The 23,660-nt window shown below is 43.7% G+C and overlaps 1 protein-coding gene across 1 annotated transcript; it reads left to right on the top strand.

The window, feature by feature from the left end:
• The first annotated feature begins 6,727 nt into the window (after positions 1–6,727).
• On the top strand, positions 6,728–7,434 carry LOC101754546 (trihelix transcription factor GT-2-like). The gene is given in 2 exon segments (XM_012843570.1): positions 6,728–6,788; positions 6,791–7,434. Coding segments are annotated over 2 exon segments (705 nt in total).
• Positions 7,435–23,660: the final 16,226 nt, after the last annotated feature.

Below are 23,660 nucleotides of genomic sequence, written 5' to 3'. Positions count from 1 at the left end.
TAGTGGCTTATAGTCGCATTACATGGTTATATGAACAAATTTTCCCTGTTACTTTGAATTTGTACAAGGGTCTTTTGTCGACGCTTGGGCTTAGTGAGATGAAGTAGCAGATTCAGACCTTGATCAATTATACAACGGGGCCTTCTTGTGTGCAAGTTGGGTTAATGGACCATAGGAAGTCGTTGCCATAAAAAACAGAGTATAGTCTTACTAGATATGATATTTTTGTGCCTTGTTTTTCCTAATCCTGTTTTTTACTTTGAATCGGCTTGAAATGTAAATCCAAGTCGTGATTACGAAACACAATAATACATATCCCTTCCGGATGTCATCTTGCATTGCTCTTGCGACTGCACCTAAACTATAGCCACCATGGTCGACGATTAACACACTGAAGATGAAATCGCACAAGAGATGGCAGACGGGGCTCACGCAGCACAATGTAGGTCACATTTAGTACATAGTGGTGTTATGACCCTGTACTATAGGTGATAGGTTCATCAACAGGTTACTTCAAAAAGAAAGCATATTTAATTTCATCACATGTGTTGTGTAGGTGAGATGTTAAGGAATATTTGGATGAGGTTTGAGGTCATGGGTTCCAATCCCACACACTGCGCATGCGTGCATTTCAAGTGAAACTTGTGTGGGCGAGCCTCCCGGGGCATGTGCATTTTTTTTAATATTTTTAGCGTAGAACCAATTAGTACCGGTTGTGCCAACTGGTGCTAGGAAATCCATTTGTGAACTTCGTGACGATGAAATGCATCCGTGAGATGGGATCTAAAATAGTTTACTAAATAGATGGATTTCAGTAATAGAGAACTTATTTTTTCAGTTGATTCATGGGATCTAAAATAGTTTATTAAATAGATGGATTTCAGTAATAGAGAACTTATTTTTTCAGTTGATTCATGCAAGGTAAATGCAAAATACAGGGAGTCGTCATACCTGGTGCAAAGTAGAACTGCATAGTCTAGCCTATGGGAAATCAACAATTGTATTCAAAATTTCTTCACCGTTCAAGGGAAAGAAATTAAAATCATTGTCCCTCTCCAATGTATTCTATACAAATTAAGAAAGACAATGCTCGTGCAACATGGATCATTATTTTGTAGAATGAGCAACCGTAGGGCTATCCAACCTTATCGACTTGTCCAACATGCCAATAAATATTTTCTCTATCCGGAGACTTGTCCAACATGCCAACAATTATTTTCTCTCTACGGATACAGTTGATGCTAATAACTGTCATAAACGAATGGTGGCAACATATTTCTTATATTAATCTCGCCAACAAGAGGGAACCTATTACTCATAATCTCGCATGAGTTATTTCTGCACAAATATCTTGTGTTATATGTCAGACAGTCCAGCGAAAGGTACATATGTACATGTCGGACTTATCCCGTGACACCTGTCATGCACACATGTAGCCAATGTGCAAAACTGAAGATTCCAACCTATATTCGTGGCAAGTTTAGGCTCGAATATTCAGAGCATTTCACATTTTTCATTGCAATTGTGGCCTACCACCACGAGCTCACCTACCCGATGTAGTGCTTAATAAATAGGTGCATGCATAGTGTAATTGCAAGGCAATGCCTGTTCACCGTCTTCCATTGTTTGAGTCGAGGTACGCAGGATCATCGGTTGTCCATCTCGTTTATCATATGGTATTGATAAAGTCATTATTGTAAGCGTACGGTGCCTTTGTTGTTTGTTTTTGTATGTTGTAAAGGATGGCCAGACATGGAAGAGGCGGAACAGACATCTCAGCAGCAGCTGGTCCCGCATGATTGAGTTCCGCCGTGTCGAGTTTAGGAGGAGATTGTTAGGAATAAACCCGCCACGGCGTGTTCATGGTGGCGTGCGAGTGTGCCGTGCCATGGTGTGTTCGTGGTGGCGCGTCTGAGTCAGGTCGCGTGCGTGCGTTGCAGTTTGTTTGAGTCTGGTTAGGTCCATAGGTTCAGGTTCAGCTGCATGTCGTGTACATGCGTGTGTGTAGGTAGTTACGTAGCAATCGCTAGTTTGTTAGTGGACGGAGTGGGTCGTGTGCGCGGGTGCCGATCTGCATGAAGATGGCCACGTTGTCCGGGAGAGCGAATGGCTCACGACGACGTTGTGCATGTCATGCGGATCATGGCAGGAAGGCCGGACGTGGAGGAGTGCTCCTGGCAAGTCCGTGGTCTATTTGTAGCCCCTGCGCCCCTCTGTTCATTTTGGCCGAGTCCAGTGAAATACAAGTGCTGAGATACCGGAGCTATCGGCTCCACGGCGTTCGTCGCCGGCGGCAAGAAAAGCTAGTGTGCATCCCTTGCATTTTTGTTGCGAGCGTGAGATAGAGAGCTAGCCATCGTTTCGTTCCTGGTGGTGGCCAACACGTATCACCTCCGCAATAGCGTTCCTCTTATGACCGCACCTTCCAATGTGCTCCTAAACTCTAGCTACAGTTCTCGACGATTCCCTCACGTAAGCCAAATGTGGCACAAAAGATGCGACAGTGCTCACGATCGTGCCACTTGTGAATTGTGATGCAGCGCTGAGGACGAGGAAGCACTTCATAACCTGGAGGCTGACATCGCTCCTCGCGAGTGATGCGCCGTTGCTGATCCTCGCCGAAAACTCCAGGAGGCTTATTTCCGTTGCATGCGTGGCAGGAGCTGCATATCAGGCTATAAATCTTCTATTTCCTTTCCCAGTTCATCCCATTCCAATTATTCTACATCTACATGATTGTCTGTTCCGGACATGACGTTCATGAACACTATTGCTGGCTATGGATTTCCCAACATAGGGAAGAAAGCTGATGCAAATGACAATGATATGACTGAGCACATGCAAATGCTTCTTATATTGACGGTGTAACATGCAAGTTGGATCAAGCATTAATTTGTTCTCCTATAATTATCTCAGAGTACGTCAACTTTGTCCTTGTGTACTTCTAACTTATGTAGGAAGGATTTTTAAATGTGCAAAGTTAACAAGAATAGTGTCACACCACTTTGCTTGGGTTATATTACCATTACCACCGCATCATTCCCGATGTGAGTCGAGCCCCGAAGATTTTATGACACCAACTGTTAAGCCATTTGTAGCGGGGAGTTTTATTTTCAGTTTTCAAGAGTGCCTTGTCATCCAAAGATGTTTGGGTTGATGGATGAAAGAAAGGTCCCAGTGCACGGTTTAGTTCGCGGTTTCATATAGTAGGTTGCCATCTTACTATTACTAATTGGAGGTTTCTTTTGAAGCCTCAGGTGAAGCCACCTAGGATTTGTAACTTTTCAATAGTATTCGAAGACAGCTACTTCTACCTTTCTCTATGGAAATCATAATTCTCATGACTTGGAGTATTTGGACAACCAGAAATGATTGGACTTTCAATAATGTGGCTCCGACGATCAGGGATGTCACAAGGAAATTTGTTTCAGAATTTCGTCTGGTAGCTCTTCATAGGGCTAGGACCCATTTGCAGCTCCTGATGTTAGACTGGGTAGACGCTTTGTAACTTGCTGGTTGAACTCCTTTTTTCTCCCCTCCTTCTCTCTGTTTTAGTCTTCTGTTCTTTTTGCTTGGTTTTCGCTTTGTACTTGTTTTACCTCATTTATATATTCAGTAGGGGTCACCCTCCTGTTTCTTCAAAAAAAAGCCACCTAGGATTCCTAGGTGGACACTCTAGAAAAAGAGAGAAATCCTAGAAATTCTTACAAAAAATCAAAACATCCGACCATCAATCGATAGATTCAAATCATCGTAGCCATTGGATCTATTATGTTTTCTAAAAAATTACCCACCTATGCCATTATGAAAATAGCCTAAAGTAACCCCTAAATCTATATATAAATTACCACCTCTCCCATTATATAAAATAAACTAAAAGTAACCCCCTAATCTTCATCCAAATTACCCACTTATACCATTATAAATAATATTTAAAATAATCCCCTAATTTGCAACTGAATTGTCTACCACTATTACTTAAAGAACTTAAAGTAACCCCTTAAATTTGCATCTATATTACCCACACATGCCATTATTAAAAACAACATGAGGTAATCCTACGTTTGAATCAAATAACCTTATTTAAAAATATACAGCAACATATGATTCTAAATCATATATATCTTTCACTATTGGTATACGATATAATAATTAAGGTCTATACGCATGATATGTGTCACCATTTATAATGATATAAAGTGATGAGAATATAGATTTCTATGCTAAAATTGTATCTCAAACTTAGGGTTCATTAAACAAATTCAAGCGCATACTTACATCAAAGTGAAAAGTTAAAGATTATAAATGCGGATGAAAATATTATAGAGTAATTACTAACTAAAATCTATCACAATTAGATGAAAATATTAAGTATATATCTACATAAGTATTGTGTTCGAATATTTAACAAACGAGAGGTAGCTTATGTTATAGTTTTGTAGCAACGTAGTCTCATTTTTTTTCCATTGGAGATTCCGCATTAGTTCCCACGGGACAAGCTAGAAAAAAGAGACAAATTTTCATAAAAATTAAAAACATCAAATACCAATCCTGTAAACTCTAATAATCATAGCCATTGATCTATTATATTTTCTAAAAAGTATTGTGAAAAATATTCAAAAATGAGCTCTAAACCTATATCTAAATTACCGAGCTTAGCTATTATAAAAAATAATCTAAAGTAACCCCATAATCTTCATCCAACTTACTAATATACATCATTATAATAACTTAAAATGTTATTCTAAAATTTTATCTATGTTACTCAGGTGTATCGTTATTAAAAATAACCTAAACACCTAAATATTAATCTAATTATCTTCATGTGCATCATACAGAAATGTCAAAAAGTAAACTAATATATTATTCTAAATTACCTATTTATGTCATTGTTAATATAAAAATACTAAGTTAAAGTATATACACATGATGAGTGCCACCATTTAGACCATTTATACATGTACGTGAGGAATTGATGAAAAATATTGATTGGTATGCTAAACATAATGTATGGAGGATTGAAGGTGTGATACAAAATGGAAAAAGTACGAATATGGGTGAAAACATGCATAGAGTAATTATTAATTAAAAATCAATCACAACTGGATAAAGATAGGTACATATCTATACAAGTAGTAGTAGGTAAATAATTTTGATGACGAGCTAGGAGTTTAATTTCTAAATAATTTTCAAATACAATAGCTTCTAAAAATATTAGCCCGTGCGGGAGCACGGGTCGATGGACTAGTACCATTTAATACTGATGCACCGGATTGGACAAAATTTAAACTCTATAACCCCCTAATCTAGTTTCATCCGGATCATACCCCTTCCCTTTTTCTCTCTTCGTAAGACATGTTAACCTTGTGAAATCCATGGTGATGGAATGCATCCGTGAGCCAGAATCTAGAATATAGTTTACTAAATACGAGGCAACTAAATAAACGGATTGCAGTAACAAAGCACTTCTTTTTTCAGTTGATTGGCGTAAGGAAATGGAAAATACGAAGACGAGCCACAATACTTGGCGGATCGACAGTAGAACGGCACAGTCTAGCCATTGGGAAATCAACAACTGTATTCCAAACTTCTTCACCACCGAAGGGAAAGAATATCATAGTCCCTTTCCAATGTATTACTTGCAAAATTAAGAACGACATTGCTTGTGGAAAATGGATCTTCATTTTGTAGCTAGAATGAGCCACTTGCTTTACAGCTGAAAGACACCGCTTTAAAATTGAAGTCTCCACCACAACTCAGAGGAACTAGCTCAGCAGGCTCTGCTGATATTTTGTGGATTCGTACTGATAGACCGTTATCATTCTCCCGGCCATGCAGGAATAGGCATAGCTTTTTCCCTCTTTTCCTGCATGGATGATCGTGTTGTTGCACATCCGAACTCCAGAAGAAACATCAGCTGCACTTTTCTTTCCAGATGCATCACAATCCTTTTGCACAGGTAAATCGATGATATTACAAATGCCATGTACCTTTGAATCTCTCTGTTTTTGTGAGATCGACGACACAGCCGCATACTCCCGCGTGCTTGTACAAGTGCATGCCTTCGCCTATGGTACTTGTATAGTTGATCGGTAGTCAGGAGATGGATGTGACCGTGTTAATCTCTGACTGCACCAACTTATTAACTAAGTTCTAGAGATCATTCATAATACTCAAATGCAGGAAGTAAAGTAGCAGATTCGGAGGCTTCATGGCATTTTTGTCTTACTAAGTGAAAAATGTACAAGTGGGGTTACTGCAGACGATAGGAAGTCGTTGACATAAAAAACAGAGTATAGTCTTACTATATATGATATTTTTGTGCCTTGTTTTTCCTGATCTGATTTTGTACTTTGAATCGGCGTGAGATTCAAATCCAACTCACAATTACAAAACACAATACATCCCTTCCGGATATCATCTTCCGTCAAGCTGAGGACGAGGAAGTGCCTCCCGTCTTGGAGGGTGACATCGCTCGAGCGTGTATTTGGTGATCCTCGCCATACACTCCAGGAGGCTAACGCCCGTTGCATCAAGGAGAAAATTCAGTGGGAACCGTCCCATAGTTCCTTCTGTGCGGACCTGCATCGGATAGCCAACGTGTGGGCATCCCCGCGGTCAGACGCTCGTGAAGGACTCGGCTAAAGCGCTTGGACGGACACGGCTTGCTCGGCTCCAGGCAAAGGCGATGGTTCCTCTTCCTTGTGTGGCTCGGCTCCCAGTGCGGATGGGAGCGTCCACAATTTTGCTCCGGCGCCGGCAGGAGGCCGACAAGTTCGCCCGCGAGGCCACCGCGCCAGCACCGCCGCGCGCGAGGCCGCCATCATCAACTACCTCGAGAAGATCTCCGGCAAGACCATCGCCCTCCCGCCGGCGTCCAGGGACGACACGAGCATGAGCCAGGACGTGGCGGCCGGCAAGGAGCTGGTACCCTATGAGGGCGGCGGCGGCGGTGGCGACACGCTGCATCTGATGAGCACGTCGCGGTGGCCGAAGCACGAGGTGGAGGCGCTGATCCGGGTGCGGACGGGGCTGGAGGGGCGGTTCCAGGAGCCGGGGCTCAAGGGCCCGCTGTGGGAGGAGGTGACCTCGCGCATGGCGGCGGCGGGCTACGGCCGGAGCGCCAAGCGGTGCAAGGAGATGTGGGAGAACATCAACAAGTACTTCCGCAAGGCCAAGGAGAGCGGCAAGAAGCGCCCGGCGCACGCCAAGACATGCCCCTACTTCGACGAGCCGGACTGCCTCTACTCGTGCACCGCCGGAGCCACTGGAGCCGGGGGCAGCAACAACAATGCCGGAGACAAGGCGGCCAAGGCGAGCTTGGAGCTGCTGGACGCCGTGGTCAAGTACCCCGACGCGCAGAGGGAGTGCCGGTGGAGGCGGCGGTGGCGCAGGCAGACGAGGGAGGCGGAGGAGTTGCAGCAGCCCGATTAGATCATCAAAGAGAATAACATCCACATCACCGCACCAGGGCAAAATTGTGAACGCTCTCATCCGCACTGGGAGTCTAGCCGCAAGGAAGAGGAACCATCGCCTTTGCCTGTAGCCGAGCAAGCCGTATCCGTCCAAGCGCTTTAGCCAAGTCCTTCACGAGCGTCTGATCGCGGGGATGCCCACGCTCGGCTATCCGATGCAGGTCCGCACGGAAGGAACTATGGGGACGGTTCCTACTGAATTTTTTTTCCTTGCATGATGCGTGGCTGCTGCATATCAGGCTATAAACGTTCTCTTTCCTTTCCCAGTTCATCACATTCCAATTACTCTACGTGATTATTTGCTCCTGATATGACATTCCTAAACATTATTGTTGGCTACGGATTTCCCAACACAGGGACGAATGCAGAAGCAGATGATAATGATATGACTGGGCACAGGCAAATGCTTCTTATATGGACGGCGTGATAGGTAGGGTGGCTCGAGCATTTGTTCTATAAGTACCTCAGAGTACATCAACTTTGTCCTTGTGTACTTTATACACGTTTTCTAGGAAGGATTTTAAATGTGCAAAGTTAATAAGAATATATAGTGTAACACCTCTATGATTAAGTTACCACACAGCATCCACTGGTAGAGAATTGCCCTTTAGTCCCGGTTGGTAGGGTGCATATCTCTCGGATATCCATCCGGGATAAACCAACCAGGACAAAAGGGGGGGTCTTTAGTCCCGGGTCTTTTAACCGGGAGTAAAGGTCCCCCTTTAGTCCCGGTTGGATTTCCCAACCGGGACTAAAGGGTTACCCTTTAGTCCCGACTGGATTCCAACCGGGACTAAATGGCGCCTGCATGGCACTGCCGTGGCGCCTGAATTTTTCATGCATGCATCACATACGTAGTCCCGCGGCCCTTTTAATTTGTTAACTTTTAGTAGTTGAGATTTTTTTAGAACGAAATCAACTAGTATTTAAACGAATGGGATTTGTAATTATACAATTACTATATATATACACAATCCTTATACACAATTCATATACACAATTCAACTAGCTTAGTACAAATCGATCATAATTAGCGCGTATTATATATACAAATAAATCAGAGTATCTGTCTACAATCTTCCCATCGTGGTGTTGCTGATCGGAGTGTCTAATTGTCGTCCATCGTAATAAAATTCTCCTTTTGGATCTACCACCTCGTCCATTATGAATCCAATGAGACCTTCACATATTGCCGCTACTCTTTCTTCCTTCAAGAGTCCTTGTTGAATATTTAACATCTATAATTTGGAAATTTGTGAATGTTACACGAACAAATACATATAAGGAGCTAGAAAATAATTAACTAGTAATAGTTTTATTTTACGTACTTTAAAGTTGTGCGGCGTCATCTTCGGTCCCTTGGGTCCCATAAAACTGTGCATGTGCTCACATATGTAGTAGCCACATAGATTATTCCCGGGTTCCTGTCTTAAGCACTTCAGTGCGGAAAAAAATAAGTTATGAAATATTCGTGTTATAAAATGTAATAAATGTGCAGACTTCATACGTACCGGGAAGTCTGTGTTCCATGTAAGTTTTTCTTTGAATGGACCTTTGTGTGTCAGTATGAATTGTTTCCATGCGTTGCGGATTAGAATAATGAATGATATAGTGTAACAGGGATAAAATTTAGGAAATAAACTTTTGCATAGAGATAAAGGTCCAGAATTATTACAAGCCTAGCATGTCTTGCAATTCTTGGTAGTCCACCGGATCTTTCCTTAACGAATCGAAGACAGTGACGTGGCTTCTTTCAGGCTCAATTATAATAAGGATCCAGTGGAAGCTGCGTGCGTAAAATATTCATGCATATTAGAGCTAACTAACATGTAGAGATAAGGAAAACGACATCGAAAGTAGATGGTATACACACACTTACTTGAAGTTGTATGGAAGTAGTATGAAATCCTTGAATGTTTGTTTGTCTAGGAAACTGTATATTTCCGCAAAGGTTTTTTCCGCCGCTAATTGTATCTGTTGTTGGTTAACTACAGATGGATCCATGAAGCCTACATGTAGGTACTCCTCTCGGCGGCATGTCTGAATTAGCATCCTACATGAAATGGAAGATGAAGTTAGTACGGTGACGCACGCCAAAATTTACATGTAGAGATAAACGGACACTTACAGAACCCAAGCGCTGATCAGAGAGACGTCCAGGGCATCATGATGGTATACTTCGTATATATCCTTGAAGTCTAGCCACAACACTTTCTCCCCTTCACCGTGAAAATCTATCGGTTTTACCTTCATGCCGATCATCTCCCTCGAGTCGACGGATGCCATCATGTACCATTGATGGAATGCTACATCTTTGTTGATAGCTTCCGTACCAATGAAGGCTTTACTAGAGGTTTGCCTAGCTCATAAGGCCATCTCGGCTCAGGGGGCGGTGCAGTTGGCGTCTCAACTTGCCCTATGCATTCATCAAGTCCCAGACCTGTTTCTTCCATGAACTTCAATACATTTTCTTGTTGATCCAAGGGCATTGCTTTTACCCGTTGAGCATCTTTTTTTGATAAATGGCTGAGGTCGGGGACTGGACTGCTGGAAGATGACTTTCCTTTCCTTTTATCCTTTTCATCAGCCTTTACTAGAGCCCGTTCATAGTTTGACAAGAGTGGTATCCTTTTTTTGGCTCCTTCTTCCATCCTGATAAAAAAGTTTAAATCTCGCCGACTTACTGGCGGTGGCTCCATCTCCCTTGCTTTTTTTTATTCGGCTTGTTTCTTGAACCACTAACTGGCCTCTCGTTGGATTTCTGCCCACTGTTCCGCATGAGACATTGCCTCCCAGCGTTCCTTACGAGTCACTTCAGGCTCCTTTGTTTTCTTCTTTCTCTGTCTTTTCTTGGGAGGCGGTGCTCGTGACTTCTTTAGTGGTGGTGCAGGTTCCTTCAAGGGGGCCGCTCTTGGTGCCGGCGATGGTGATCGGGGAGGGGTGTTGTTATTGTCGTCGTCGCTCCCAGCACCAGATGTGGTGGAGATGGAGACCTTGATATAGATGGAAGGGATGGTCCTGGAGCAGGAGATGACGGTCTCGAGGTATGAGGAGAAGGTCGCTGCTGGGGATCTACGGGGAGCGGTCTTGAGGTCTGAGGAGATGGCTCCGTGCCGGGAATAATGATGTAGCGTTTTTGCCATAGAATGATCCCATGAAGCGCATCTGCCAATGTCTTTTCCCCGTCGTCTCCCGGGAAGTCGAGCTCTAGACCTTCATACTGGGGATCAACTATTTGCTCTACGCAGACGCTGGCGTAGCCTGTTGGAATTTCCATGCCATGACTGCTCTGCCCCGCCAGGGTTGCTAACGCACTCCCGTACGCTACCTGTACATATAGCTGAAGTAAACAAGTTGAACTCCGATCTCGAGGCCTGGATCAATTGACAAGATTGCATAAATATTATGTATAAGTATACCTTAATAGTGAGGTTGCCGACCGGTGCATGCAGCTCACATGAGGTCCGTTGTGTGATGGCATCCACGGGGAACCGTTGCTCCTCCACGGGTAACCTGGGCGTCTGCACATCGGGGACCCCTGTAGAAGCACAACTGCTCAAGAGGCGTTGAGAAGGGCTGGCGGTGTTAGGAATCGGCAATGCTCCAGATTGGGCCAACTCCGCAACTGCGTGGGCCACCCGCCGATTGATTTCATCCATCATTCTTTGTTCTTGTGCCTGCACTTTAAATTCTAGCATCTGCCGCCAGCTCTCCTCGATCTGTTCCTTTCTTCGCTTCCGGCTTCTGTACGAGGCACTGTCGCCTCGGAAAGCAAACTTCCACGGAACCACCCCGAACCCTCGGCAACGTCCTGGGTGCTCTGGATTACCGAGAGCCAATGTGAGCTCATCATTTTCTCGGTCCACCTTCAACCTCCCAGCCTTAGAATCTTCAATGTTCTTCATGAGATGTTCGGCCTTCTCACGTATTGTGTCATTAAAAATCAACGTCCCATCCTCTTGGCTTAGGGAGCCTCCATGAGCGTAGTACCAATTTTTTGATCGTTCAGGCCATTCAATAGTTGCAGGTACGATTCCCCGTTCGATCAGATCTTGTTCCATCTTCCTCCACTTGAGAATTGCTGAGCCATACCCACCTCGCCCCAAATGATGGTGGTAGCTCTTCTGACTAGCATTTGCTGTGTTGGTCGTGATCTTTTTCACATCGTCTTCACTCCTCTTATATTCAACAAATGCATCCCAGTGGTCCCTCAACTTTGGCCACGCGTTGAAGTCTGGAGTTCGGCCCTTCTTGATGTAGTGGGTATCCAGCATCTTCATGAATGTCTGGAATTGAGTAGCCATCTTCTTAAGCGCCGACGCTTTGACATCCTTCTCACTATATCCTTCGGGGAATGTGAAATGTCTCTTCACGTCTTCCCACAGCATATTCTTTTCTGTCTCCGGAAGGGCGTACAGATTAGTGCTTCTGCCGTTCCATTCTCTGATGCTGATAGGCACGTTGTCCCGGACGATTGCCCCGATCTAACTCACGTACTTCTTTGCTACTTTCTCGGGAGCAACCAGCCTGCCCTCTTCTATCACTTCCGTGATGACAAGCCTCCCTTCCATCACCTTTATACGACCTCGGGTCTTCTGCCCTTGTGTCGATCCGAAGGGCTAACAGTTCAAGATTCGTTAATTAGTACATAGTAGTAACGGTGGCGTGAAACAATACAAGAATGGTTATATATACCTCGCCAGAACCTTCCGCCACGGCAAGTTGTTGCTGCGGCTCTTGCTCTTCATTCCCATCGGCGGACATGTTGAGGAACATGTCCGCCTGAGTGCCCTCTTCATCCGTGTATGATAGTGGAACGTTGTCGCCACTACCATCACCAGCGATTATCTGCTCCATGATATACCTTGCAGTCTCATCATCTGTCATTTCAACTATTGATGGAAACATACATGTAATCATACATGACAGTCATAGAAATCGTCTTACTACAAATTTCTACAAAGTCCTACAAAGTTCAGAATCATACATGTATATAATGAAATCATAAAATAACATGAATCCTACAAAGTCCGGAATATTTATACAAATTTCTACAAATTTCTACGAATTTCTACGAATTTTGACGAATTTCTACGAATTTCTACGAATTTCTACGAATTTCTAGCAATATCCACATGCGGTGCCAAGGTTGTGACGGCGGCGATCAGGGCGGCGGAGGCGGGGACGGTTCCCTGGAACCACGGGCGGTGCCTAGGTTGTGACGGCAGCGGTCAGGGCGGCAGTACGGTGGAGGCGGGGACGGTTCCCCGGAACCACGGGCGGTGCCTACTAGGTTGTGACGACGGCGGTCATGGCGGCGGGACGGCGGAGGGGACACATATACAAAAATATAAAAAAATCTAACTTAAAAAAAATCTAACTTAAAAATCTAACTTAATTTTCTAATTTAAAAATCTAACTTAACAATCTAACTAAAAAATCTAACTTAAAAATATAACTTAATTTTCTAACTTAACAATCAAAATTAAAAATCTATCATAAAAATATAACTTAATTTTCTAACTTAATAAAAAAAGGCCCTCCCGGCGCTGCCGGCCGGCGCGGCGGCGGACCTCTCGCGCGCGGTCGTCGATGGTGGACGGGGCGACGAGGGGGCCGGGTCGGCGGGACGGCGGTGGCCGGGCGGCGGGACGGCAGCGGCCGGTGCGGCGACGACGGCGGCCGAGGCGACGACGACGACGGCGGCGTAGGCGGGACGACGACGAGATGGCGACGAGGGGCGACGAGGCGGCGACGAGGATGGAGCCGGTGGCCGGAGGCGACGAGGTGGGGGCCGGGCGCGTCGACGGACGAGGAGGATCGAGGCGGGCCGGCCGGGGGGATGGAGGACGACGATGTCTGGGCGCGGTCGGCGGCGGGACGACGACAGCCGGCGCAATGGGGGACGACGACGGCGGCGGCCGGCGAGGGAGGCGGACGGGCAGCGACGGCTGAGCAGAACGCACGGGACTTGCGAAAATTTTGCTAAGTGTAACTGGCGTGGGGGTAGAAGGGAGTACAGTGCCTTTTAATCCCCCCCCTTTATCCCGGTTCGTAATGGCACCCGGGACAAAAGGGCCTTTTGTCCCGGCTCCCGTCACCAACCGGGATAAAAGGCCCCCCCTTTAACGCATTACAATACACAAAGGTCATGTACATTTAACGCATTACAATACAACGTTGTAAAATTTCTTCTTCACGAAAGTTCCTTGATCATGATCGCGGCGTAAGTACGGAGCCTCTTCTTTGGATAGCAGGATGCTTGGATCAACTTCAACGGCGAATGGAGGCATGCCATCAAACTGATCATAATCATCTGATTGGTCTGTTTTATCCTCGACTCCCACGATTTTTCTTTTACCTGGAAGAACTGTGGCACTTTGGCTCCCATGTCTCTTCTGGATTCCTCTTGGATTTGCTACACATGTCCTTCACATAGAACACCTGATGCACATCATTGGCAAGTACGAATGGGTCATCACTGTATCCAGTCTTGTTGAGATCTACTATTGTCATTCCATACTGATCTTTGGTGACGGCAGTTAGCTTCACCCAATTGCAAAGAAATAGAGGGATGTACAGCGGTCCGTATTCGAGTTCCCATATCTCCTGTATGAAACCATAATACGACTCCTTGCTATTATTTCTGTCCATGGCATCTATGCGGACACCACTATTCCGGTTCGTGCTTTTCTGGTCCTGGGCTCTCGTGTAAAATGTGTAACCATTTATCTCATAGCCTTGGAATTTGGCGATTGTGCTAGCAGGTCCCCTGGCTAACCAGGCAAGCTGTGGGTGAATTTCAGAGTTACCCATAAGTTGTTGGCGCAACCAGGAGGGAAAAGTTTCCATGTGATGACGGGTAAGCCAAGCATCGGATTTGGTCGGGTTTTTGGAAGCTACCATCTGCCTGTGCTGCTCGATATACGGAGACACAAAGGATGACTGTTGTAGAACAGTGTAGTGTGCCTTGTCGAACAAATCAGTATCATTGGCGATGCTTCCTTCTGGACGGGCACGATTAAGAACATAGTTTTTTAGGACTGCCATGAACCTCTCGAAAGGCCACATATTGTGCAGGTATACAGGTCCGAGAATACCAATCTCTTTTACTAGGTGAACCAGTAAGTGCGTCATAATATTGAAGAAGGATGGTGGAAATAACAACTCAAAACTGACAAGACATTGCACCACATCGTTCTGTAGCTTTTATAGCTTGGATGGATCGATTGCCTTCTGCGAAATCGCATTGAGAAACGCGCATAGCTTTACGAGCGGCAACCGGACATTTTCTGGTAGAACATCCCTCAGTGCAACCGGAAGCAACTGGGTCATCAACATGTGGTAGTCATGAGCCTTGAGATTTGTAAACTTCTTTTGTTTCATATTTATTATTCCCTTTATATTCGAGGAGTACCCAGACGGGACCTTCATACTATTCAAACATTCAAACATGCTATCCTTCTCTTCCTTGCTGAGAGTGTAACTGGCAGGACGTAAGTAGTGCTGTCCATTATCTCTCTTTTCTGGATGTAGGTCATCTCGTTGCCCATGGCTTTCAGGTCCTGTCGTGCTTCCAATGTATCTTTTGAGGTTCAATAAACACCCATGAAGCCTAGCACATTCACGCAAAGATTCTTCGTCAGGTGCATCACGTCTATTGCGTTACGAACCTCTAGGATTTCCCAATAAGGTAGCTCCCAAAATATTGACTTTTTCTTCCACATGGGTGCATGTCCGTTATCGTCGTTCGGAACAGGTTGGTTACCAAGTCCCTTTCCGAAGACTACATATACATCCTTCATCATCTCGAACACACGCTTTCCATTACGGTGTGCAGGTTTTTTACGATGGTCTGGCGCCCCTTTGAAATGCATCCCGCTCTTTCTCAGCTGGTGGTGAGCAGGGAGAAATCGACGATGACCCATATAGACGACCTTCTTACAGTGCTTCAAGTACATGCTGTCTGTGTCGTCTAAACAGTGGGTGCATGCCCGATATCCCTTATTTGTCTGTCCTGAAAGGTTACTCAATGCAGGCCAATCGTTGATGGTTACGAACAACAATGCTCGTAGATTAAAGATCTCTTGTCTATCCTCATCCCACACACCTACACCTTCTTCCTTCCAGAGCTGTAAAAGGTCATCAACAAACGGCCTTAGGTACACGTCAATGTCATTGCCGGGTTGTTTTGGGCCTTGGATAAGCGCCGGCATCATAATGAACTTCCGCTTCATGCACAGCCAAGGAGTAAAGTTGAACATACAAAGGGTCACAGGCCAAGTACTATGGCCACTACTCAACTCACCAAATGGATTGAATCCATCAGTGCTTAAACCAACCCTTATGTTCCTTGCTTCACTTTCAAAGTCTGGGAATGCTCTATCAATTGATCTCCACTGTGCCCCATCTGCGGGGTGTCTCAACATTTCATCTTCCTTACGGTCTTCTTTGTGCCATCGCATCAACTTAGCATCCGCCTTGTTCCTGAACAAGCGCTTCAAGCGTGGTATTATAGGGAAATACCACATCACTTTCGCGGGAACTCTCTTCTTGGGAGACTGCCCCTCGACATCACCAGGATCATCTCGCCTGATCTTATACCGCAGGGCTTCGCAGACGGGACAAGCATCCAATTTCTCGTATTCATCACCACGATAGAGGATACAGTCATTAGGGCATGCGTGTATCTTCTGAACATCCAATCCGAGAGGGCAAATAATCTGTTTAGCTTCATATGTTGTGGACGGTAATTCATTATTCTCGGGGAGAATCTTCTTAACAATGTTCAACATCCCCTGAAATGCCTTATCGGAAACACCATTTTTTGCCTTCCATTGCACAAATTCTAGTGTCGTACCTAGTTTTTTATGGCCCTGCTGACAACCTGGGTACAATAATTTTTGGTGATCATCTATCATGCGCTGCAACTTTGCTGCTTCCTTCTCAGTTTCGCAATCTCTGTATGCATCTCGTATCACCTGACCAAGGTCATCAGTAGGGCCATTTTCTGCAAACTCATCTTCATCAGCCTCGCCCATTGTAGTACCTGCAAAAGCTTGGCCTGCAACCCAGTCCGGAATGGTGTCATCTTCCTCCTCCTCCTCGCCATCTTCCATTACAACCCCTAGTTCACCGTGCTTGGTCCAAACCAAATAGTTAGGCATGAAACCGTATTTAAACAAGTGGCTGTGAATAGTCCCACAGGAATCCTTTGAATACTCCTTCCTGTTATTGCATTGGAAGCATGGACAACATACGAACCCATTCTCTGGCTTGTTCGCTTTTGCCACTTCGAGAAAATAATGCAAGCCATCAATAAACACCTTGCTCCGCCTGTCTGCATTATACATCCATTGCCGGTCCATCTGCATCGTATTACGCATGAAAATGGATTACACTTGACAATGGATTACGCATGAAAATCGATTAAAGATCCAAACAACATGGTACAATACAACAACATGAAGATCCAAATACACATATTTAAATTAAAGTCCCAAACAACATGATACAATACAACAAGCCATCCACTAGTTATTATCAAAGAGGACTTTAAGCATCCTTGGACGGTGAAGATGAAGGTTCCGCTGACCCAACCTCATCCTTAGGTTTATTTGTGCCGCCTGAAACGGTAGTACTAAGTGGACGTGAAACACCCGAGACTGAGGGTGGAGCATAACGACCATCAAAAGGAGGTTCCTGACCCGCGGCAACACCTTCTTCATGACGTTGCTGCAAATAACGAAGCATTGCTTTTTCCAGCGCGCTCTTTTTCTTCGGCTTATGCTGAGGGCCAACTATGATTGGAACCTTGCCATAATAGGAACCACGATCGCCCCCACCATCGCCACTTCCTCCAGTAGCAGAAGCCATCTATGTACAAAAATTATTATCTTAACACTGCATAAGTTGTTCAACTTGAAGACCGTGATCATCTCGCGAGGATATCCTCAACTAGGCGGCACCGCACTTCGTCATGAAAGAGGTTAGATGCTACGGAAAAGGAGACACGGTCACGATGTCCGTATCCACTCTTTCTCGTAGAATCGAACCTCCTTCTTGACATACGTTGCTGCTCGGCGGAGAACAGCATCGGAGAGATGAACACGGTATGCAAGTTCAACAAGTATGGATTTAAAAAACCATATTGAATTTGATAAGATAAACCGTCTAGACAAGGTAGCATCATTTTTAAACCACTGCAATAATGCATACTATATATGACACATCAATCTCCCTCACATTCTAGCTCAAAATACCTCTCCATTTTTCTACTTCATCATCACATTCTAGCAAATAATCTTTCCATCTCCAAAGCATAAATCAAAGCATAACACGAGGATGAAGTAGCAAACCTTCGCAACACTTGTGTTGGCCGAGTGAAATTCCCACGAAAATAAGGGAAAAAACTTTGAGCAGCACCTTCCTTGCTTGCTTCGGCACCACCGGAGAGTAGGTGAAGCTCAGCTCTCTCTGTCAATGTGTTGGACTGGCTCGGGCTGGAGGAGGAAGAAAGTCCTCTGTCTTGGCCGTATATAATGGGGATGAGTTTTTATCCCGGTTAAAAACTCCAACCGAGACAAAAAGGAACACCTTTTGTCCCGGTTGGAAGTTTAGTCCCGATTGGAGGCACCAACCGGGACTAAACGTTTTATCCCGGTTGGTGCCTCCAACCGGGATAAAGGGGTTCACCTTTTATCCCGGTTGGAGTCTCCAACCGGGATAAAAGGGTCCCGCCACCGACAGCTCCCCACTAGCCGTTGCAATTACCAACCGGGAGTAAATCTCCCCTCCATTTTTGCCTACCGTGGCGCACCCCCTTTTGTCCCGGGCCAACTTTAAACCGGGACAAAAGGGGGCGGATCGAAAGCCAATTCTCTACTAGTGATCATTCCCCATGGGAGTAGGGTCCAGGAGATTTTGCGAAATCAGTTTTCTTCTTGTTTTTTTTTGGCTAAAATTTGCCACACCCATGGAAATACATCCGTGAACTCCATGGTGATGAAATGCATCCGTACGTGAACGAACCGGGATCTATAATAGTTTATTAAATGTGAGGCAACTGAATAAACGGATTTCAGTAATATAGAACTTAATTTTTCAGTTGATTAATGCAAGGTAAATGGCAGGGAGTCGCCATACTTGGCGCAGAGTAGAACTGAATAGCTAGCCTTTCGAAAATCGACAACTGCATTCCAAATTTCTTCACCATCGAAAGGGAAAGAAAATCATTGTCCCTCTCCAGTGTATTCTAGACAAATTAAGAACAACATTGCTTGTGCAAAATGGATCATTATTTCGAGAATGAGCCACTGCTTTACTAGAGCACGCTTTAAAATTGAAGTCTCCACCCCAACCCATAGTGGCTTTTTTAAAGAACTCAGCAGGCTGCTCCTATTTTGCGGATTCGTTCTGTTAGATTGTTATCACTCTCCCAGCCATGCAGGAATTGGCATACAAGCTGCACTTTTTTCACAGATGCATCACAATCCTATCATACAGGTAATGTAATCGAAGATATTACACAATGCATGTACTCTTGTCCCTCTCTGTGTTTGTGAGATCGACGACACAGCTGCATACTCCCGCGTGCTTGTACAAGTGTATGCCTTAGACTATGCTACTTATACAGTCGATCGGTAGTCAGGAGATGGATATGACCGTGTTAACTATACTAGATCTAGGACTGCGCACCAACCTATTAGTTCATTTTTTTTTGCGAAAATAGTGCTGTAGTAGTGAATTTTTAAATACCGACCTTCCTGCATCTGTCTAATAAAATTGATTGATATTGGAAAGTACTGATAGGTGAGATTACAATGCCATGTGTCCTTGTGTCCCTCTATTCTTGTGATGAAACTGCACACTCGTGAGTGCTTGTACAAGCGTATACCTTAGTCAGGAGATGAAAGTCTGTATTAAGTATACATCTATGACGGCACTGCTTATATAGTGCTTGTACAAGATCCGATCTGAGCTCATCTCAAGTACAGAAAAGCATAATCTCCTGAGGTTTTCTCTCCCCACGGTTCTGCATCACTTCTTTGCTACTCCGGGGACTTGCAATGCTTCCTTTTCGTATCAAGCCAGTGATTCTGCTCCACCTAGATTTTGAGCTTACTGATATTTCCCACCCCGTTTCGATGGTGAGAAACTGACAATGTACACAGTATGTCCAGCTGTGGCCTTTTGTGAGAGAGGACTTACAACTTTGGTAAGCAAACCTTGTGCTTGATGCACGAACTTATCCCAAGAGCATCTCTACATGATGATACTGCTGGCTGCTTTTTGTGTGCCTATTCCCAAGTGTCATTCTTGTTCCATGGCCTTCCGTGTGAATGCATCTCATTCCCATGGCCCAACATTGACACAATTAACTATACGATCTGGCAGATGGATTGGCGTAGGTGAGAGGCTCCGCAGCACGGGTGAGTGCTACAAGCCTACAACTATGCTGTTGGTTTGTGTGGTGCTATGTAATATGTCTTGACATTTTTTGGACCCAACTATGCTGTTGGTTTGTGTGGTGCTATGTAATATGTCTTGATATTTTTTGACCCAGGATTAAAGAAGCTTTAGTCCTTCTTCAAACGGCCACTGACATCGGGAGCTTTAGTCCCAGTTGTAACAGCTAGTAAAGATGAGAGAATCTGGTGGAGCATTTAGTCCCGGTTTGTAATACCAGCTAGTGCTAAAAGCCATCTATTTAGTCCTGGCTGGTAATTCCAACTGGGACAAAATGGAGCTCTTTAGTCCCACTTATAAAAGTCAGCTTTTTCCTCCCCGAGCCCGAGCCACTCAGACCGAGAGCTTGGGCTCCTTCTCCGTGGTGACCAAGCAAGCATAGGGAGACACTGCCCAATTTTTTTCCCTCGATTTCATGGGGATTTCACTCATCCAAACTGTTGTAAAGGTTAGTTACTTCATCCTCCCTTCATGCTTTGTTTTATGCTTTAGAGATAGAGATAATTGCATTTTTTAGAATGTGTTAGGGACAATGGAGAGATTTTGCTACAATTTCACGGGTAGCTTGCTTGTTACATGTGATTCGTATTATATAAAGAACTTGCAATATGAGGTATGGGAAAACATAAAATAATATGTTTATAATATTTATTCCTTGCAATAAAATGAGGTAATGTAGGTCAAAGAAATAGAATTTAGTCCTTGCTAAAATTTTTGGGTAGTTTGCCTATTAAATTTGAGTGACATGAAAAATACACTAGTCAAGCTTTGTATCATTCACTAGTTTGATAAAAATAAAAATGATAGAATTCTGGAACAAGACAACAAAAGATACAATAAAGACTACAAACGTTACATAGTGCCAAGAATCCTAAAATAATAGTAGAAGAGAAGAACTTCGAGTCCCCAAATTCTAGCTAAATATCATAAAAGAATCTTGAAATAGTTTTCCAAACATCTTTCGAAGCCACATTTTCATAATAGAAGTACGGTGGCCTAATAGCCTGTTCAGACAAAGATTTTTTCACTGACCTTGAGCCATCGGCTTTTTGTTTGTTTTGGATTGCCAAAATGGACCATGCACAGTGAACAGATCTTTTGCTTAGATAGGCTATTGTACCACCATACTTCTATTATAAAAAAGTAGCACTTGCTCCAAAATACGTTAGAAAAATAATCTCCAATTTTATTTATGATATTCAGCCAGAGTATGTGGACTCCAAGATCTTCTATTGTACCATTATTTATATTTTAGGATTCTTGACTCTTTAAAGTCCACTATTGAGCGTCTGTAGTCTTTAGTGTATATTTGTTGTCTTCTTCAAGAGTTCTAGCATTTTTATTTGTGTCGAACTAGTGGATGAAATGAAGGTTGACTGGTATAATTTTCATACCACTCTAATTTAACAATAATTCTATTTCTTTGAATAGTAATTTATTTACCTCATGTTTATTGCAAGTACTAAATATTATAAACACATTTACTCTTTTCCCCTACCTAATATTGATCAAGTTCTTTATCTAATACGAAGCACTATGTTCATTTTTCACGTAATACGATGCAGATTGATCAGCAATGGATGTACCACCTCCGCTCCTCCAATAGTAGAGAATAGTGTCTGCACATGGCATGAATGTGCTTACACTATTCTCTGGTATTGGAGGAGCGGGGGTGGCTATCCATAGACTTAGCTGGGAGCAACCATCACCATAGAGATAGCTTGGAGGGAAAATATTCTGCTATGTTCTACCATTAGTTTAGGATTCTTAACTCCATGAATTATAATGTGGAACGTATGTAATATTTAATATATCTTTATTATCTTGTTCCAGGATTCTAGTATTTTTCTTTTTGTCGAACTAGTGAATGATACAAAGGTTGGTTGGTGTAACTTTTCATATCAAACTCTATTAGCCTGTCATTTTTCATAGTTCCATTCATGATTGTATTGTTTCTACGTGGACTCAAGTCATGGACCGTATTGTTTCTACCAAATTTTAAAATGTAGTAGCTAAATAAGGATTTTTTTTAACAGGATCTGCTAAGTTCTACCACAAGAACAAGCCATACCTAGAGTCACATTACTACTGTGGTGACACCACCATCACAACTTGAGGTACAACTGCAAATTCAATCAACCATTTCCTAACTGAACTTTAACTAGATTTTTTTGTGTGTAAATATGTTGGTCTGAGATTTTTTCCGGGAGTAGAGCACAACGTGGGGATGGGACCGGGACTCCCAAACAGCCGAAGCTGGAGGGAGGTTTTTCTCCCCCTGCGTGGGGAGGGAAGTGGATGGGAGGAAAATCAATCGTGGGGAGGTTCTGCTCGGGGCTGCTCGCCCCTATGCTTCCCAAGGAGGCCCAAGGAGGATGTAGAATCACTGTGGAACTTTGTTCATATCTAATTTGTTACAAGTAGAGAACACAATTTCCTAAATAGCCTTCCAGGTAATATTAATTGGCCCATAAACTAGTAGTATCCTCTTACTTTTAGCCATTGAGTTTCAGTAAGTGGACAATTATCACCGTCCAAGCACCATAAATGCTTTGGTAACAAGCTAGGATAATGTTATCACACTTAATTCACTAGTCACTTCTTCCTGGATATCTCCAACCCCAACATATCTTAATGAACTTAAAATCTCGATGCAGCATTTATGAGGTACTAATTCTGATAGTGAATATGATTCTTATCTTCTCTTAGCCTTATGATGTCACCCTAATGGTACTGGATTATATTAAATCACGCTAGCATCATTTCTTATTCCCATGTCCTCCCATTATATATAAATGTCACAATGCGCGCACGGGTGCGTGAAATATGTAGTATGTATTACAAAGGCAGAATTGACTAGGCCACATTTCTTCAGGGAAACGTGGAGACACATTGACATATACATGGATGCTTGTGAACTATATAGTGAGATGGTTACCATTCAGGTTTCTCCAACATTAACACGATAGGGTACATGTCTTCAAATATTTGAGATTGGGAGGCATCACGGAAAGAGATAACCATACCATCAGGCGGTTTGATGCTTCGGCGTGGTATGGTGGATCTCGCCCTGCACGTGTACCAAACGAGTGCATCAGTACCTTTCCGTCTATCTCTTTAAGCATGTCCAGTACTTCAATCAGCTCTAGCTTATTCACTCCCATTGCTTAGTTCAGACCTTTAAATTTGTAATATTCCCACGACCTTTTTATCAATATAGACAATGATTCTTGAAACCCCACTGCGTGCTAGATTGACTTGGTAATATGTAGATACATTCATGAAGTGTTGTGACTTCTCCATATGAGTTATTTTATTTAGGATTGGGAGGTATCACATAATGAAACGTTAGCATGCAAAGTATGTGTCTTCAATCTCTTACCTGGATTAAGTATATGTCTTCAATCTCTTACCTGGATTAGCTCTTAGCTTCTCCAGCCTCCTCTTTTGCAAAATTTGGATACAAGTGGATTAATTATATCATGTCCTCATTTTCTGTGCTAGTAGTAATAATGGCAAGAAAAAGTCTTCATGATTGACTACAAATACGACACACCCTGCTCTTCTGGACAAGAAGTTACCACAAATATCTGTGTTTCCTCTCATCCTCTAGGGATATAATCATGTAGTTAGATGAAGGATGATAGTCATATACTGTCGCTATATGGGAATAGGAAGCATTAGGAGAAAACATTATTCTTGCTTCCAAAACAATTG

The sequence above is a fragment of the Setaria italica genome, chromosome II, assembly GCF_000263155.2.
Source record: "Setaria italica strain Yugu1 chromosome II, Setaria_italica_v2.0, whole genome shotgun sequence".
Taxonomy (NCBI): Eukaryota; Viridiplantae; Streptophyta; class Magnoliopsida; order Poales; family Poaceae; genus Setaria; species Setaria italica.
The sequence above is the reverse complement of the archived record's forward strand: the minus strand, read 5'-3'. Positions and strand labels throughout refer to the sequence as shown.